The sequence below is a fragment of the Papaver somniferum genome, chromosome 5 (assembly GCF_003573695.1).
Source record: "Papaver somniferum cultivar HN1 chromosome 5, ASM357369v1, whole genome shotgun sequence".
Taxonomy (NCBI): Eukaryota; Viridiplantae; Streptophyta; class Magnoliopsida; order Ranunculales; family Papaveraceae; genus Papaver; species Papaver somniferum.
The window spans coordinates 182,850,965-182,871,518 of record NC_039362.1 but is presented as its reverse complement, the minus strand read 5'-3'; the positions used below and the strand labels follow the sequence as shown (position 1 = coordinate 182,871,518).

The 20,554-nt window shown below is 40.4% G+C and overlaps 1 protein-coding gene across 1 annotated transcript; it reads right to left on the bottom strand.

Annotated features, from left to right (window-relative positions):
• Positions 1 to 5,779: 5,779 nt before the first annotated feature.
• Positions 5,780 to 6,703, bottom strand: LOC113280257 (cysteine-rich repeat secretory protein 55-like). Its single transcript, XM_026528906.1, has 2 exons — positions 6,093 to 6,703; positions 5,780 to 5,864 (listed from the first exon to the last, which is right to left on the bottom strand). Exons 1-2 carry the CDS (start codon positions 6,701 to 6,703, stop codon positions 5,780 to 5,782), a joined length of 696 nt encoding a protein of 231 aa, XP_026384691.1.
• Positions 6,704 to 20,554: the final 13,851 nt, after the last annotated feature.

Below are 20,554 nucleotides of genomic sequence, written 5' to 3'. Positions count from 1 at the left end.
GGATCGCGATTAAAATGGTGTTGGACAGCGTAAGAATTACCAGCGAATCACAACTGATAGTTCTCCAAATTGAGGGGAGGTATAACGCGGTTGATCCAGTGATGCAAAAGTACTTACAACTCTTGAAGGAGTATTCCACCGAGATACAAAGAATAATTTGGAGGAACATAGGCCGAGATAATAACAGACACGTAGATGCTATCGTCTTTATAGCTTCAATGATTGAAGACCAGAAAATTGGACATATCCGGATCGAGCGGTTTATGAAACCGTCAGTTAGCAGGGAAGAGAGGGAACTAAGGGTTATGATTATTGAATAAAGAGATATGAAGATAGACAACAACGATTGGCGAGCCCCTATCTACAACTATCTGACGAAAGGAGATCTCTCACGAGATAGGAAGGAGGCAAACAAGATTAAAAGCAAAGCCGCGAATTACAAGGTGCGAGGAGGAATACTATACAGAAGATCATATATGGGCCCTCTGATGAGATGTTTTTCGCAGAAAGAAGGAATTGAGATTATGAAATCGATTCATTATGGAGACGCTGGCGACCATAGCGGGACCAGATCCTTAGCTTACAAAACAAGGACACAAGATTACTTCTGGCCATATATGCACAAATACGCAAAAGACATCTCCACGAGATGCGAGGAATGCCAAAGATATCAAGAAGTATTATCCATGAAAAAAGTTGTAATACCAAAAGAAAATTTGTATTTAAACAAATGTTATTAATAAAATATCTTTCGTGTTTGAATTACATTTTTAAAATAACACAAAATCTTGGCAAAATAAGACATACGAAACAGGCAAATAAGACCTCAGATTAAGAGGCATATAAAACCCACAAAATGAACAGTTTCTAGGGAAACTAAAACCCTTCGGTTAGGAAGGATGAGAATCCACGACATGCACCCTAGTTCGCATGAAAGTGAAAGAGGAAAGACCTAACGCATGTCGTGAAAAACTCTCGGAAATGAAGCTAGGGGCAATGATAATACCTATCCGCTGAGGGTCCCTTTTATGATGGCCTTCGGTAAGGAGTGTGGAGTATGACCAAGGCGCCGATGTATTCGGTTGAGCTGCGGGTGCCTGAGACGTCTGGTGCGTTACCGGCCATGACCTTATGGAAAGTCTTGGCTAAAAATCACTCGATCCCAAAGAAACCTCACTTAGGGTGTGACTTCGTAACCTCAAGCCATATTGGCGAAGGGGATAAGAAGTCGAAAACAACTGAATATCGTAATAACTGGATGGGAAGAGATCAACACGTATGTTAGGGTTAACCTCCTTTAAGGGGGAATCAGGGGGAATATAAAGGGATGGAACCCTCCATATTAAGGAGCTGCGTGACCAAAAAAGACGGCAATGTCACGGGGCTAACATTCATGGGAATGGCTAGGTCCGCCGCATTGTCGCGAAATGGGGTTCATAAAAATGTTAAGACGAGGTTGATGGATTATTATTTGAAGAATAATAAGCGCCTGATACTTCTTCGAATTAAGATCCTTCAAAAAGGATGGGGCACAATAAGACCTTAACTAGGAGGCGCAATAAGACCTCGTAGAGCAACAAAGCTATACCTAAAACAATTCGCAGTCGGTCCAGCAAGGAAGGTGAACTAATAAGCAATAAAGGCAAACAATCATGATCATCCTAATCCTGTCTTGATCAGCTAATGCTCAATAAGAACAAGAGGAAAGTATATACTTTTAGATTTTGTGTCCTTATTTAGCATTATCCTCGCAAGACTCAGCGTTTCCCAGTATATACTTGACACACAAGGTAAACGAAATACAAACAATGGCATTATTTACGATGACACAGTGGAGGCATGAAGTAAAGGCAATTATTTACAAAGAGAATATTCTTCCCCCCAAGCTTGGGAGCGCCCAGTCAAAATAAAATTAGAAAAGGTTACAATGCTAGTCCTCTTCGTCTTCATCATTCTCGACGCTGCCAGCTTTCTGAATTAAAGGAGTCGTGCCTTCAGAGTCATTAACTTGGAGATATTCGTCCGTTTTTGTCTCCTCATTGGTAGAAATTGGTTCATCCACAGCTGGTTCATCATCAGAAAATACTTCAAGCACTAGAGGTACGCGAGGAATGCCGCGAGAATCGCAGAACTCATTAAAGAATCTGACCTTATCATCTTGAGCATTTTTGCGAGTTAACTTTGCGATCTTAGCTGCGTACTTTTCCATGGTAGTAAGGTCCTTGTACAGATATCGAACATTATCTTGAAGAGTAGAAACCTTCTCGGAGAGATTGTCCTTCACATCTTTAAGAGTAGAAACCTTCTTGGAGAGATTGTCTTTCTCATTAGACAAAAGAGAAACCTGCTCCTTAAGATCTTGTTCAGACCCTAAAAAAGCAGAGGAAGGTGTAAACCAAGGGGAAGAATAGGCACGTTACTTTTGAATGAACTAAGGAAGCATTAAAGCAATTCAAGAAATAGAACCTACCGCGAAGTTCGCTTATCTGCTTCGCTAAGTTGGACGAGTTCCTTTTCTCATCTGCGAGTTGTTCCCTCATATGGGAAAGTTGAACACTAGACTTCTCTAGTAGTTCGCGGGACGCGCGAAGTTCCACGAGATGAGCCATGTCCCGGTTGTGCCCCTAAATCAAAGACATATCAGAAAATTTTGGGAAAGAGGGGGAATTCAGGCTTAACGTTTTCAAACTCACCAAACCCATTATGGTGGCGTGCTGCTGCAAGGAGAGGTTCAAAGAAACATTCATTATGAAGGATTGATCCTCATCCAAGAAGGTATCATAACTGAAAGAAGCCAAAGATTCAGCGACAACTGATATTAGGACAGGTTTCTGGCGAGTAGAGATGAAGATATCTCTTAAAAAATCCATGTTGGGAACGTAACATGGATCCTCCACCTCGAAAGCCTTGTTTTGGATATCATCCCTGGGAAGTTCATCTGACGAAGTACTTGGAGCAATATGAGAAGGAGAAACCACGTGAGAAGGGGAAAGTTGCTGGTGATGAGGAAACGCAGGCTGGGCAGGACGGTTAATTTGATTCAAACTATCCAAGTCAAGAGATCGACGATAACGATGTTGGGGGTCTTGGACAGGAGGAGGTAAGGAATAACTGTCCTAAAAGTCACGAAGTCAGGAAATGACGCAAGAAGAAGGAGACAAGGCCAAGAAAGAAAGAAATACCTGAGTAGTAGCAGAAGGAACCACATGACGTTTGCGTTTTCTCAAATTGGTAGAAGGACCCGCCATGGCTTAAGGCTCACCCTCCTGCGAAATAGAAGGTTAGAAACCAACAAGGTAATGATTAACAGAGAGGTTGTGAAATACAAACCCGTGCTTGATACAGATTTCGCGTGCGATCCTTCACCAAACTAGGAGGGGGAAGCGGATACTGAAACAAAACAAGGACGTTGGAAAATGACGAGAGTAAAAGATGAAGAAATCAAGATAAAATAAAACTAACCTCGTTGGGCATCTCTGACCAGCGAAGTCTGCCCGGTTCATATTCCGCGAGATGGGCATGCTCTGGAAGAGGACCGGTCCGAGCGTTACCATTCTCATCAAAACCCCACACCAAAGGGCCTTCAACTACTAAAGGATACATCATCTAATCCTCGTCATTAGAAAAACGAAGATACCTATTTCGCTTCGTACCGGTAGGATCAACATCCATAAGAAGGGCCTTAGACGAGTCATCCAAAGTCTTGCGAGAAAGCTTGATAACCCATTCCTGATATACTCTCATGGTCATAGCTTTACCAACGTAATTCGCCGGGAATGAGTCAATATTATAATCCGTAGGGTCAAAATCTTGCACTAAGTGTGGAATCTGGGAGGGACCGCCGTTAGACTTTCTGACGAACTCATTGGAAAGACGAATGAAATTTCCACACAATTGGAAAACACCCCGTTGAAGCTTAACTAAGATCTCGTAAAAAAGGGGGTTCTTTGGATCATATAAGGGAAAAGAAAGGCCCGCTTTCAGTTGACCAACGGTAATCAACATCTTCGTAGGAGTCCAAATTCCCGTCTGAATCCACCGGTAGTTCAGCTCCATAAGTCTGGTAGCTGTAACTGGTGGAGAAACAGTAGAATCAATCGCTGGGGATAGAGAGAAGCCCATTATCTGAAAGTCGACTTTCAATTCCTCATAAGTCCTAGATATGGTAGGGTTAGGGATTTTCTTGGGAGCCATTGAAGCAGAATGAAACAAGTCCTAGATTTGCAGAAGATGGTAAAAGGGAGAAGAAGAAAGGTTAAAAACAAAATTCTAAAAGGACGAGGATATTTATAACTGGTTAAACCAGGTTACCCACGATCGAAGAATACAAACCGATAATCAGCGGTTACATGGGGAAAGAGGCCACGTGGAGAGCAGGAAAGGGGAGATATGGCGGTTATACAACTTCAAACGGTTCTTATTCCACCCTCACTTCGTTCGAGTAGAATAAGAAAAGACAAAATGTAGATACCAAAGATACGATTCGCCACGTGGACGTAGGAGAAGACACAAATCATACAAGGGGATCCTGCCGAAAGATCTTACTCCATCCCCGAAAATCCTCGTCAGTGACTTGTCAAATCAAGTCAAGATCGTCATTATTGAATGGTTGATGAAGTGAAAACCAGGCGCGAGATATCGTATTGAGGCAAGGTAACTTGCTTGAACAGTCTAAGTTGCGAAGAATCAGTTGGAGTACCCGGCAAGATAACGATCACGAAGTAAAGGTTGGCGAAATAAGGTTGATTAGATGAAAAGATAATTGGTGAAGTCAATAAATTATGGAGCAAGAAAAGAGACAGCTGTCCCGACAAACACTCAAAGTTGTCATCGAAAGAAATGGGAAAACTTTATGGAAAATGACTTGGGCAAAGCATAAAGCATCTCCACGAGATCCTCACGAAGTAAAATGAGTTGTACACCATTAGGGTCGATTGTTCTATAAATAGGGGTCCTTGGGTCAATGTAAGGGGGGTCGGATTCGGTGAGAAGTGATAGCTTTGTTTAGGGAGAGATTAGGGTTTCATTGTACTTGAGAACTTGTATTTTCATTACTTGGAGTGGTTAATTAATAAACAACTTCTCATCTAAACCTTTATCATGTCTTAGATCTGTTTCTTTTCTTACTTGGGTGTGCTACCGGATTTTCGGTAGTTACAGAGTGCCCTCCTTTCCCTTTGTTATTATGTCTCAGACTTATTGCAAACTGTAGAAACGATACCCCAAAAAGACATTGAGCATAACATCTGTTGAAGAGGGGTGTAGTTCCAAAGATGTCAGGGAGCGGAGAGCTGAGTTAAAAGTATCAAGATTTCTAAGGCATACTGTTGAAGCGGAAGAATTCCATATGTTGTCATGCAAATCTTTTATTTGTCTATATGGTAAGCATTTCAGCTATATATGCAACCCAACAACAGGAGAACTCAAACGTCCTACACTGATTAGTCATGAGAGAAATGGGATTGGGTTTGGATTTGATGTAACAGAAAATCAATACAAGCTATTTTTATTGCATTTAACTGATGATTTCACATCGTGTGATATTTTAACACTTGGCACCAGTTCAATGACCAGAGCCATAAATGATGACCCGGTCGTGCCTACATACGGTGCGAAATCCTCCTCTCCTACGATAATTTGAGAATCAATTTATTGGATTACCATGCCTATAATGGATGTCCTAAGCCTCCTCCTCTAATTCTTTTTGTGGTTATTGCGGGTGTAGGAGTCCAACCGCAACCAAACCGTTAAAAGTGTGGATTTGAAAATCTCACCCGATTCATAGATTTTGTGGATTGGATTTCACTCGCAACTTTGCGGATGGATACGGGTAAAATTCACGGTTTCGGACTTCTTGCACGCCCCTGCAAGCAGTGCAAACCAATTTGTTTAAATGAATTTAGGATGTCTCGGCAAACCCGGCCCATCAAACAGATACCCGTCAATAGTGTTGTAGATCCCAAGAACAAAAATCATGGGTATAAGTGTTGTAGACCAAACTTTCAACATTTTTATTTATAATAAAGATACATCTATGGGTACAACGAGTGTCTTGAATAGACATTTTGAGCCGTAGCGTTGACGGAACTAACTGCGTAAAGATCGGATACAGCTCGTATCTTACAAAGCAACTACTATATATAGCGCGACATCCTTTCTTATCCTTGCAGTACCCAGCATAATTTCCAACAGCAGTTGCTAGACATTGCGAACAAGCTAATTTAGACAAGTCTCTTGTACATTGTACCAGAGTGTATAATGTCTCAAATGGCGATAACTTAATTTGCCCCTTGCCAAATCCAATCGGGTTTCTACAATCCAAAGATTCTCTGGTAGCTTTATCCGTTAAATCTCCAAGTATCTTTTCAAAAACAGCAGAGTCTCCCATAACGTTTTCGACGTTAAAGTAAATCAAACCACCAGAAGTACCTAATTCTCCTACAAATTTCTGAGTATCGTATCGTAAGAAACAAAATTCGTACAAAATTCTTGCATCAGCTTGGTTGGGACAAGTTTTTTGGATTTGGATTGATGCTTCTTCGATACACTTAGAGCATTCTTTGGTGTTCAAAACATCTCCCCGGCATTGAGCTAGACCGTAAACACGGTCATTTCCGGAACTGGAAGCGAGAAATGTGTATCCGTGGGTTGATGCTTGGGATACTAAGTTGGGTAGTATATGATCTGTATACACATAATTCATCACTCTCCACGTGTCTAAAGAGTTACACGTGGAAGACGCACATCTTGAGACATCAAGGTACGATGCCACATATCAACACCCAAGGGGCACCTGTCATTTATATATAGTCATCATCAAACTGATTCGATGGCTAAGAATCGTGGAGCACCGAAAGAACGAGCCACCGCGAAGTACTGAAGAACACCCAAAGATCTGCTTTATCCCATCTCGAGGAAGATCCAAGATCAATGGTGAGGATTGGTCCCACTGACGAGGATGGGACAAGGGCGTCCGACACCTGTCTGACGCGTGCGGACCGTCCCAACCACCCGCATTAAACACCCTAAACATAGCGTACGTGTCAATCAGTATGTGGAAGATAATGAGGCAACCCTTCGCAACTACACATGACCGTTGGAGCCTTCGGTCAAGAAAAAAGATACCAACGGGATTAGCACAGAGATCAAAAAGATAAGGTTGCAACTATCTCTAATAGTGGACCCCATGTATCAACCCTATAAATACCCCTCTCCACTAAGAGAGAAGGGGTCGACCAGTTTTGATTGAGTATAGGATATCTTAGGAGAGAGAAATAGGAAGAGTAATTAAGTATGAATTCGATTTCCCTCTTTGGCTTCGTAATTCACACAAAGTCATTTGACTATCATTGTAACTCTTCAATACATAGCGAAACTCCAACCCTCATGGACGTAGGTCTTAGTGCTGAACCACGTAAATCATTGTCTCATTTATGTTCAGTACTTTACTTTCTGTTTTGTTATTATGCTTTAATCTTATGCATGGTTTAATTTATTCCCCCGCCATTATACGATGACGAGCCTGAAGGCTCAGAGTCTGATAGGCTTCGAACTTATATTGCTTATATGTATTTTATCTCTCAATGATTTTATATGAAATGTGAGCATTGTTTGTGAACACTTGGATACCATCGTTATTTTCGTGTTCACAATCTCTTTGGCATTAGCTCCACGGCCAACATCTCCTTGACCGCCAGGGGAAATCTCTTTCTCACCCTCCTCGTAATTGTGAGGAGAATTCCCTGTACGCTCTTCATTATCGGTAGCTTCCTCTTCCTCCTCGGCGAGCTCATCGTTCACTGGTAACCTCATGGGGAATTTCAGTCTCCTCAGCAGCAGCGGTGGAAGATTGAACCAGACCTATCTTTTTCTTCTTTGTTATCTAAGGACATAGTACAATGTTATCAAGAAGGAAATTTTCTCCGTACTACGACCAAATCAAACTAATAAGAAAAGGGGAAAATATATACATTATAAACTCACAAAGAGTCATACCTTGACATTAGCAACATCCTTCAGAGGAAGGGTAGCATCGGAGCTTTCCTCTTCGTCTACATCGGCAACATCGAAGGCATACTCAAAGTACATACCATCAAAATTTAACTGCCAAGGACAGAAGTTACCATAACGAGCTGGGGCACTATCACGAGGCTGACTACTAGCAACAGGGCGCCATCCATGCTGACCAGGTACCCAACCATAAGCCCAAGGACCGACAACCTCAATAACGGTGGCGTGCCACTCATAATCATGATCACGCTTGAGCCGCTCACGGACATGGAAAAGGTTTCCCTGAGAAGCTCCTTCAGTACCATGGACGTAACGAAGCTTCGATCCACTCACCTCACTCATGAGACGAACCACACCCTGGGAAGCAGGAATAGTACGAAGACCGACGCTCCATGGATTACGATTCCTACTATTAACATAGTCACCGAAGGAAGCATTGAAGTTCTCAGGAGTATACCAATTTCTCTCAGTCGGGTTAGGAACGTAGCAGGTCATCATCGTCTCCCCCTTACTCCTAAGGTAACACTCCTTAAGTGAACGAAGGTAATTTCCAGACAGCTGTACCACCGAGCGACAATGAGTATGTGGAGTAGATCCCTCACGATGAGCCAAGACGTCGTAATAAAAGGAATCACCCGACTTGTACAGGGGAAACATAAGGCCATCCTCGAAGGCCCTCACGGTTGTCAGCAGATGAAAGTCATCGTACTTATAATTCTTAATCAGTTCATAAGTTAGATCGTCATCGGGCGCATAAAACTTAACGTCGAAAGCTTCAATCTCATGCTTTACCTTGAACGCCTCGAGATCTATGTGTTTAAAAGTAACCTTTTTACCAACCGAGACGCTTCGTATAACTGGGGTAGCATCAGAATCATCAACTTTATCCGACGATGGCCTCTTCAGGGGACTCATATCCGAAGATTTCCTCTTGATTGGCGGATTTCTTGATGAATCAGCCTTCGACGCAACACATTTGGCGGATTTCCCTTTCACTGGAGAAGTAGGTGAAGGGACCGTAGACTTCTGAGAAGGGTTCGTGGTAGGAGAAATAGAACGAAGAAGCTGTATATCTAGCAGCTCAGCACGCTGAGGAGTAGGAGACGACACATTCGTCGGTTCAGCACGCTGAGACGCAGGAGGGCGAACAGCATATCGGGAACCCTGAGAACTCCTCGACGTATCCCCTCTCTTGGAAGATGAAACTCGAGGACCAGACGCAGATGAAGGCTTCTGAACTCGAGGATCTGGCTGGGGAGACCTAGGTGGACCACCCTTCGGTGGAGATACATCAGGACTTTTAGATAAAGGAGATCCATAAGGGCTCGATGGCGGAGTCTGATATGGAATCCGATGACGATCAGCCATATCTATGAACAAGACGAACAAAGAAAGTGAATTTCATGAAATGAAGTTTTTCAGATTTATGTCGTTCACCACAAATATCATCAAGGACACAGAAATAAGTAACCCAGTAAAATCTAGAAACCCCAAAATACACAAATCAAGGAACCTTAATTCAGTCGTGACCATCAAAAACTAGCTTCAAGTGATCAACGGGGAATCCTTAGGTTTCATGATAAAGAACAGGGTCGAGTATATATATTTTCGTATATTTGTTCTTCATCACGAAACCTAGGTGCGGTAGCAGAAAAATAAGATCAAACAAAAGTGAATAAAAGCTAGAAGAATACCATACCTGAATCAGAAGCGTTACGATGGGAGCAAAGACGACCCGCAAACACCTGATGAACAACAACAACTAAAGACTTCATATGTTTATGACTCTGAACAACACCAGCAAGAATTAATGGCTAAAGAACAAAAGAGAAGAGAAGAAAGAGGAAAAAGTTCAGAGAATGAACTGACAAGAGAATGAAGAGGGAATAAAATTTATTTCAATAGCATCCTCTCCCCTATTTATAGCATGCAAGAAACTGAAACCGTCCCATGATTCAAGAAGGAGTTATTACTAGTAATGGGAAACATGCCCTAAAATCTAGGAAAAGTTATTGAGGAGAGATGAAAAATATGAGAAGATAGTTTTCTCTAACTTTGACCGACACCCAAATCAGAAGAAAATAGGCAAGTTGTATACACATAATTCATCACTCGCCACGTGTATAAAGAGTTACACGTGGAAGATGCACATCTTGATACATGAAGGCACGATGCCACGTATCAACACCCAAGGGGCACCTGGCATCTATATATAGTCATCATCAAACTGATACGATGGCTAAGAATCGTGGAGCACCGAAAGAACGAGCCACTGCGAAGTACTGAAGAACACCCAGAGATCTTATTTATCCCATATCGAGGAAGATCCAAGATAAATGGTGAGGATTGGTCCCACTGACGAGGATGGGACAAGGGCATCCGACACCTGTCTGACGCGTGCGGACCGTCCCAACCACCCGCATTAAACACCCTAAACATAGGGTACGTGTCAATCTGTCTGTGGAAGAGAAAGAGGAAACCCTTCGCAACTACACATGACCGTTGGAGCCTTCGGCCAAGAACGAAGATACCAGCGAGATTAGCACAGAGATCAAGAAGATAAGGTTGCAACTATCTCTAATAATGGACCCCATGTATCAACCCTATAAATACCCCTCTCCACTAAGAGAGAAGGGGTCGACCAGTTTTGATTGAGTATAGGAGATCTTAGGAGAGAGAAATAGGAAGAGTAATTAAGTATGAATTCGATTTCCCTCTTTGGCTTCGTAATTCACACAAAGTCATTTGACTATCATTGTAACTCTTCAATACATAGTGAAACTCCAACCCCCATGGACGTAGGCCTTAGTGCTGAACCACGTAAATCATTGTCTCATTTATGTTCAGTACTTTACTTTCTGTTTTGTTATTATGCTTTAATCTTATGCATGGTTTAATTTATTCCCCCGCCATTATACGATGACGAGCCTGAAGGCTCAGAGTCTGATAGGCTTCGAACTTATATTGCTTATATGTATTTTATCTCTCAATGATTTTGGATGAAATGCTGATGGGATTCCGGAGAAACCCTTTATGTGATGACCGCAATCGCACGACGTCTAACTAGTAGACATCGGCAAGTACGGGTCATTCCCACAGGGAGAGGTGGAAATACTGAAATCAATATCTCTAATAAACTAACAAGAAATGATGATTTTTTGGATTTTTAGAATGAGAAATGTAAAACGAAATAATAAAATTAAACTAAACTAATAAAAGAAATTCAATGGGAGAGTTGGTAACCAGGGTTTTATTGATATCCACCACTATTTTCTTCAAATACTGAAATGAAACATAATTATGAATAAGTGTTTATTGTTCGTTCTATTGCCATCACCTATTGTAGATATTAGAGTCGCAAATATCACTGGTATACCCTAAGCATGACACATCAAAATATTAAATCCAAGCATGTACCATCAAATTGCATCAGCAAGAAAGTTGTACGAAACTAAATAAAGGTTCACAAATTCTATATGGCTTTTCTATGCATAACCCATCAAAGTTTTAAACGAAGCATGGATCATCAAATAATAAGACATTTGTATTTGTAAAACTATCAATAAAGCACAAAGGTTTTTTAAAACCGGTGAAGTAACAACTTATGTTTTCGATCAATCAATAAACATTATTCAAAAATTAATCAAATCAAATCATATTGGTCTATTACAAAATCATTCAATTTAGAGTTGCCTAATACCCAAATGATTTCAATAATAAACCCTAGTTACGAAGAAATCTAGCAATGCATCAAAATGGTTTTCTCACAACCCATAAAAATAATCAAGAAAAGATAGAGAGATTAAACCAATCTATTAAGGAAAGTGTAATACTTTCCAAGACCGTAGTGGTCAGTCTATGGAAAGTATTGTCCATGTAAGTCACTAATGTGAGACTGATAAGGTAAGTGATATATTAGGAAAGGATTGTCCATGTAAGTCATGATTTTGAGACTTATAAGGAAAGTCTCAAATCCGTTTCTTAGGAAAGTTTTGAGTCTCCAAGTTATCGGTCATGTATAAATATCTATAGAACTACTATGAATAAAATTAAGAAAGGAATTTACCAAAGTTTTAACATGGCATCACGAGCCAGTTGAAAAACCGAAAAAAAATCGTTGAGAATGGGTGGAGATGGAGAATCAAGCAAAGACAAGAATATAGATTATGATATGCAAAAGAAGAATCCAGTATATCACCTAGGATCCAGTGATGGTCCAGGTATAATTATCACGCCGGTTTTTCTAAAAGGACATAACTATGATGAATGGGCTAGAGCCATAAGAAGATCATTAATAGCTAAGAGGAAGTTTGGTTTCATTGATGGAACAATCCAAGAACCTAAAGATAGTGAACAGTTGGAAGAATGGGTGGCAATTCAGTCAATGCTTGTCTCTTGGATCAGCAACACATTGGAGCCATCACTCAGATCGAGTTTGGGAGACTATGATGATGCCAACTTGTTATGAAACCACTTGAAGAGAAGGTTTTGTGTTGTAAGTGGAACACGGACATGCCAGCTAAAGACATCTTTAAGTGATTGTAAACAAAAGCAAACAGAAAGTGTGGCTGCTTATTTTGGAAGATTGAATAAGATATGGGATGAGATGATTACATATATGAAGGTACCAACGTGTAAGTGTGGCAAGTGCGAGTGTGATATTGCAACACAGGTTAGTACTTTGAGAGAAGAAGATTTACTACATTATTTCTTAATTGGACTAGATGCTGTCTATGGTTCCTTGCGTGAACAATTGTTGGCAAGAGATCCACTACCTTCAATAGATGTAACATATCAAACAATGATAAACTCGGAACGTCTCAGAAGAGGAGATGTAGCTGCCACACCGGAAGCTCATGACAATGTGATGGCGTTCAAGGTACAATCTGATCAACGTACTCTCAATAACACTTATGATCCTAATAAATATTGCAAGCACTGTAGCAGACAAGGACACTCGGATGAAGGTTGTTTTCAGCTTATTGGATACCCTGAATGGTGGGGAGATAAACCTAGAAGTGGAAGAGGATATGGTCGAGGTGGAAGAACCGGTGGTAGAGGTCGTGGTGGATTTGCGAATGGAAGAGGAGGTAGAGGACAAGGAACGAGCAATCAGGTTCGAGCACATAATCTAAATATATCGGAGACAAAGCAGTCAAATGGTCCATATTTCTCAGACGGCTCAGATTTGATGGGAGTAACCGCAACACAACTCAGACATGTGCTTGAGTTTTTGAATGCAAAGAAAAATACGTCCCAACTTCAAGGTAAGCAAACTAAACCGAATTGGATTATTGACACAGGAGCTACAAATCATGTCACGTGTAGAAGAGATGACATGATTGATGTGAAAGATATTTTGAAGTGTACTGTTGGACTCCCAGATGGAAAATATGCACAATCTGAGAAAATAGGGACTATTATTCTGCAGGGCGGTTTGAGACTTAATAATGTGCTTTATGTGCCTCAAATAACTTGTAACCTAATTTCAGTCACACAACTTGTTGATGAATTAATGTGTACGGTACAGTGCACTAACAGTTTATGTCTTATACAGGACCGGTTAACGAGGAAGGTGATTGGAATGGGTGAACGACAAGGTGGACTGTATATTTTCTGTGGTGTGCCTCGAGTTGAAGTTATGGCAGTCAGTGGAGAATCATACGAGCTGTGGCATCGACGAATGGGACATCCATCAGAAAAAGTATTGCAAAGGTTGCCGGGTTTGAGTAGATTGAAGAAGCATAATGAAGTTTGTGACATTTGCCCAAGAGCGAAACAACATAGGAGTAGCTTTACTAGTAGTCTAAGTAAATCCAGTTGTATTTTTGAGTTGATTCATATAGATTTATGGGGTCCTTATAGGGCTACATCGTCTTGTGGAGCACAATATTTTTTAACAATAGTAGATGATTTTTCAAGAGGTGTGTGGATTCATTTACTTCCAAATAAAACGGCAGTTGAACGAACGTTTCTTGATTTCATTGCTCTTGTGAAACGACAATTTGATAAAGATATCAAAATTGTTAGAAGTGATAATGGTACCGAGTTTAATTCATTGCGTGGATATTTTAAGACTAATGGGATAGTTTTTGAAACATCGTGTGTAGGCACTCCGCAACAAAATGGAAGAGTGGAGAGAAAGCATCAACATATATTGAATGTGGCAAGGGCTTTGAGATTTCAAGCCAACTTGCCAATACGGTTTTGGGGAGAATGCGCATTGACAGCTGCGTATTTGATTAATCGTACTCCTACACCTATTCTGGAAAATAAAACGCCGTATGAAATATTGTTTGGAAAGCAACCTCCGTATAATCAGTTGAAAGTGTTTGGATGCCTGTGTTATGTGCATGATCAAAGTAATAAAGGGGATAAATTTGCAAGTAGAGGAAGGAGGTGTGTTTTTCTTGGATATCCGTTTGGTAAAAAGGCATGGCAAGTATATGACTTGGATGAAAGAAAATTTCTTGTGTCAAGAGACGTCCAGTTTTGTGAGAATAGTTTCCCATATAAGAATGAAACTCTTGTTGCAGCAGCCAACAGTTTCGACTCGCAAGAGAGTGATCAGCCTGGTCATTTATTGAGACCGAGGTGACTGGTGTATCAGCTGAGACTGATCAGTTGAATCCAGCGTTTGACTGGAGTGATGATGAAGACGTAACACGACAACAGGAGAAATGTGGCAGTACCAGGCGTAACTGCGACAGCAGGAGACGCTGTAGGCATACCGGGTAACTGCGACAACAGGAGAAGGTGTAGCAGTTCAAGATGTGACTGTGACACAGGAGAAGGTGTAGCAGTTCAAGATATGACTGCAACGGAAGAAGAACGTGTAGCAGTTCAAGAGAGATCTGCTGATTATGAGTCCGGGCAATGATGTTGCAGTAGAAGGTGATATGGGTAAAGGAAAGCGTACGAAAATTCCATCGAGTAGGCTTAAGGGATTTGTGACGCACACCACTCAGAGAAAATAGTCCATCTCATCTTCATCATCACAATCATCCTCCTCAGGTACGCCGTATCCTTTGACATATTATGTTAGTTGTGATAAATTTTCTACACCGTATAAGAAATTTCTTGCAGCTATAACTGCGAGTTCTGCACCTCGCAACTTTAAAGAAGCAATGAAACATCCAGGATGGCGGAAAGCCATGGAAGAAGAAATACGAGCACTAGAAGAACAAGATACCTGGGTTTTGCAAGAATTGCCGGAGGGAAGAGAGCACTAGGAAGTAAATGGATATATACAGAAAGTATGATGAAAATGGGAATTTGGTTCGTTTAAAAGCAAGATTGGTGATCTTTGGAAATCATCAGGTGGAAGGCTTAGATTACAAAGAGACCTTTGCACCTGTAGCAAAAATGACAACAGTGCGCACTTTTCTAGCTGTTGCAGCTGTTAAAAATTGGGAAGTACATCAGATGGATGTGCACAATGCGTTTCTACATGGAGATTTGGAGGAAGAGGTGTATATGAAAATACCACCTGGATTTGCGAAAGGTAATCCTAATATGGTATGTAGAATGAAGAAATCGTTGTATGGTTTGAAACAGGCTCCACGTTGTTGGTTTGCAAAACTATCAACAGCTTTGAAGAATTATGGTTTTCGGCAATCTTATTCAGACTATTCTCTCTTCACTATGATCAAAGGAAAGATGCAACTTAATGTTTTGGTGTATGTGGATGATTTGATTGTTGCAGGAGATAATATAGTGGAGCTAAATAAATTTAAAACATATTTGGGACAGTGTTTCAAGATGAAAGATTTGGGAAAATTAAAATATTTTCTGGGCTTGGAGATAGCTCGCAGTAAGCAAGGCATTTATGTTTGTCAACGGAAATATGCATTGGACATTATTATGGAGACGGGGTTATTAGGAGCAAAACCAGCAGAGTTTCCAATGGAAACTAATCATTGTCTAGCTTTGGCAACAGGGACGTTGCTGAGTGATGCAGAAAGGTATCGACGACTGATTGGAAGATTGATTTATCTGGCTGTGACTAGACCAGATCTAGCTTATTCTGTGCATATTTTGTCACAGTTTATGCAGCATCCAAGACAAGAACATTGGGAAGCTGCACTTCGGGTAGTTAGATATTTGAAAAAGAATCCTGGGCAAGGAATTTTGTTGCACTCTGATAGTAGTCTAAGTTTAAAAGGCTGGTGTGATTCAGATTGGGCAAGCTGTCCTTTGACTAGACGATCGTTGACAAGATGGTTTGTGCTTCTTGGAGATTCACCAGTGTCTTGGAAGACCAAAAAGCAGTACACAGTTTCTCGGAGTTCAGCTGAAGCAGAATACAGATCTATGGCTGCAGCTACTTGTGAATTGAAGTGGTTGAAGCAATTACTAGGTGATTTGGGAGTTTGTCATACACAGGGAATGAGTCTTCTTTGTGATAGTCAGTCGGCATTGTATATTGCTCAGAATCCCGTTTTTCACGAAAGAACTAAACATATAGAAGTTGATTGTCATCTCATCAGGGATGCGATAGTACATAAAATTATTTCTCCCTCTTATACTCCTACGGGGTTGCAGTTGGCGAATATCTTCACCAAATCATTAGGAAGAGTTCAGTTTCAAGGTCTTTTGTCCAAGATGGGCATTTGTGACCTGCATGCTCCGTCTTGAGGGGGGGGGGGTATTAAGGAAAGTGTAATACTTTCCAAGACCGTAGTGGTCAGTCTATGGAAAGTATTGTCCATGTAAATCACTAATGTGAGACTGATAAGGTAAGTGATATATTAGGAAAGGATTGTCCATGTAAGTCATGATTTTGAGACTTATAAGGAAAGTATCAAATCCGTGTCTTAGGAAAGTTTTGAGTCTCCAAGTTATCGGTCATGTATAAATATCTATAGAACTACTATGAATAAAATTAAGAAAGGAATTTACCAAAGTTTTAACACAATCCCTTTGTTATGCGCAAACCTCCAAGACCGCTCCAAGTTCCACCTCTCTGGCCGCCGGCCTCCTCTCTCGAAAACAGAGCTCCAATACCGGTTTCCCCTTCTTTTTCGGGAACATTAATTAAATACCCCTAGAATATAAGGCTTTCATTAATACCCTTCAATTTTATTTAAATACCTCTAAGAGGTATATTTTAAGTGGATAATGAAAATGAACTAGTACTTTTTTTGGATAATGAAAATGAACTAGTATGTTCTTGACGCGTGAAAACGTCATCCCAACCTCCTCCGGAGGTTGAATTGACTTAATATAATTTCAGATGTGCCAAAAGTTAGACCCTAAAACTTAAATTAAACCCCTTAGAGGTATTTGTAAACATCTTAAGTGTATTTGTGTAGACCCCCCAAAAAAGAAGGGTATTTATCCAATTTCCACTTCTTTTTCTCAATTGAAGCTTATATCTTGCGCAGGAGTCTAAACCTAGCACAATAGTTAGGCCCAGTCCAGCCCAAGCATCAAAACCGAAATCCATATCGGACCACAGCACCCATTCCATCTTCCGTCTGTCAAGGCTAAACTCCTAGCTACCACTGCCGATTGCGACCATCTCAGCCAACTAGTGTTGCCTGACCATCTAACTTCAACTCCGTCCCAGACTAGCAACAGGTTAAAGGTAGCCACCATTCCTTGCAGACTCTGTATCCCTAACCAACTCATTACAGATAATCCAGCTAACACCAGCAGTATTGATGTCGCCGGCAATTCATTCTTCATCCTAGCTTCAATAATATGAATTAATCACAGTCCCACTATTTTCCCCTTAATTTACAATTGAAACTGCACCCAATGTTCTCATTAATGACAGTGACCAGCTCGTGCAAATCCTCTCTGCAGAATATCTTCGCAAAACCCATGTATTCTCATGCCTTCTAACACCTTAAATTAGCAGCAACACCACATGCCTTCATCACGAGCTGCACCACCACGAAGAGACTTCGCAGCACCTCTCAGCCTTATTCAGTCCGGTCTTCTGAATTTCTTCACCTGCAGCAACAGCTTCTTAGTTTCTTCTGGTTGCTGCTTCACTTCTCAACCAATCATCACTGCATAGCTCATTGCTTGCCACTACCAGTCGATACAAGTCCCTAGAGAGAACCTTTGTAGACCATCAAACCAACCATTATTGTGCAATATATTCTCTCCATCACGGCTATGGCAGCAACAAACAAAACAAACCCCAAATAAATTTCTTGCTAACAACCACTACTGCCTGCACTTCCTGAAGCCATTAGAACACTCAAACTTTGGCCATGAGAAACTGTTGTCACTGGATTGAAGTAAAACTCTCTAATCATCAGTATCTCTTTCTTGTTTTCGCTCCATTACTGATTTCAATTCCACCAAGAAATGAAGACAAAAACTGTTCCTCATAATGGCCACCTGCTTGAGACTTTCTTTTGTTTGATACAAAAATATGAAATGTGAGGGATAGGTGGACACGTCACTTGCTTATCTCCTCTACTGGACTTGTTTTAGGTGCACTCCGTGTGACAACAAATGCTAAAAGAAACTGACTTTCATTTTGGTATCACTGAACGTGATGGCTAGGTGGAGGTGTGGTACACGTACTGCATTTTTGGTCAAAAACAATCTCTTTGCTTCTCTTGATTTGCTTCTCTTGATAATTTATTGGACAGGGAATCAAGTAATCAAGCAGGTGTCCGTGACACATTAACTCTATCTATGAGCCACTTTGGTGATTTTCGCCGCAAACGCCATTTAAGTTTCAATTTAGTCGTTTATTTTCGGAACGATCCAATTCAGTTGTACTTTTTATAAAAGTACTAAAATAGTGTTATTAGTTAAAATATCGAGTCCTAATTAATATAAATATGGATATAAAATGTAGCACTTACGTGTTTATCAAATGCGAGTATTGTTTGTAAATACTTGGATACCATCGTTATTTTCATGTTCACATGATCAATGTTAGATGAGATTTTTGTACTGTTTATCTTCTTGTTGTCATTGCAGAAGCTCCACCAAGGATCTTCTGCGTTGACGTAAGTAAAAGTAAGAAGAAGTGAAATGATAAAGATGAGATGATACGAGAAAAATGACGCCATTGGACTGTTTCTTTTTAGTGTTTACTCTCTGGATTCTGGATGTGTTCTTAAATAGATTTTTGAGGAGGTGAGAGATAGATAAGGTGGAGGAGAAATGGTTATGTCATTGGCCACGGGAATACTATTAAACGGCGGACATTGTTGACCGTTAATGGGACTTAGTTTTCAAGTTCCACCAAGATAGTAGTGGACTAGAAGCTATATTCCACTCTTCTTTAAAATATTGTTTCTTGTGTTTGTTTGTCGCTGGCTCATTGATGCTATTTTGCTCCAAGTAAAGGTGAAAGTTCAATGCACATGCAATCTGGGTGTTCGGCTTACATGGCCTAAAAGGTCTCCTGTTTTTTTTTTTTTTGTGAAAACTACGGGGAGACTCATTTTTCGGATCTTTTCCACTGTGAAATCCACGCCCAGAAATCTGAAGGCGCGTATCCATTTTTTAAGAAAAAATTATTCTCAAATCCATATTTTATAAAATTATGTTTTGTTCTTTTTTTTTCTTCTTCTTCTTCATCTTCAATTCCTTTTCTTCAACAGCGCCACCAACCCATCATCCATCTTCTAATTTTGGATCAATTCGATTCAACACTCAACAACCCATTCATCTTGTTAACCTCCACCTATTCACAGATTCAACCATTTGATCTTCAGAGCAGATCGATCTTCTTCTTTTGAGTTCAACAGGAAACCATAATCATCTTCATATTCAAACCACCGACCCCTTATCAACAATATCATCTCTATCTCTCAAGAACACTGAAACCCTAACTTCAATTCCTTAATCCCATCTGTTGAGCAGCGACATAAAAATTTCCTTTTCAATTATGCTCAAACCCACACAAATTCGCACCAATCTTCACCCAATTTCATATCTGAAATCACACCGAATGATTGCTCCATCGTTTCTCTAAGTCATAGTAATAAACTAAACATCACCGATGTTTAAACAATCAAAGTATATTAGGCTTTGCACGAAAAAAAAAGACGATTAGGACTATAGAAAAAGATAGTTGGATCTCGTATGTGAAGAAAGTATTCTCCTATGCCAGTGCTTATCAATTCGTTTCCTTATCTTCTTCTTTAGCTGCTGTGCTGCTGTGAATAAGAGTTATGATTCAGAAGAGAATTCAGGGTTTGGAGACGGACACAGTATAATATCTACGTTATGGTTGCCACACACTTTTAAGGATGAATGCTTACAAACTGTTAAAAGAGTAGAGATGAGTGGTTTGATGAAGGAAATAATATCTACGTTATGCAAATACTTTTTTCTTAGTATTGAAACCAACAAAAAGCAAGGTTGCATAACTTGTTATGCACCTACAATAATATCTACATAACAAGTTATGCAGTCAAAATATGACTGCATAATGCATTATGCATCGAGAAAATTGTGGCATAATCTTTTATGCATCGAGAAAATGGATGCATAATTTAAATATGGCTGCATAACGCATTATGCACCAATTTTTTCTGTACGAACTAAAATCAATCAAAACAAT

Excerpts from the sequence above, each read along its gene's own strand:
- LOC113280257 (XM_026528906.1), bottom strand. The coding sequence starts at position 6,703 with ATGAATTATGTGTATACAGATCATATACTACCCAACTTAGTATCCCAA. Across the intron at positions 5,865-6,092 it reads CTGTATCCGATCTTTACGCA|GGGCGTGCAAGAAGTCCGAA; the intron begins GTTAGTTCCGTC and ends CACTGCTTGCAG.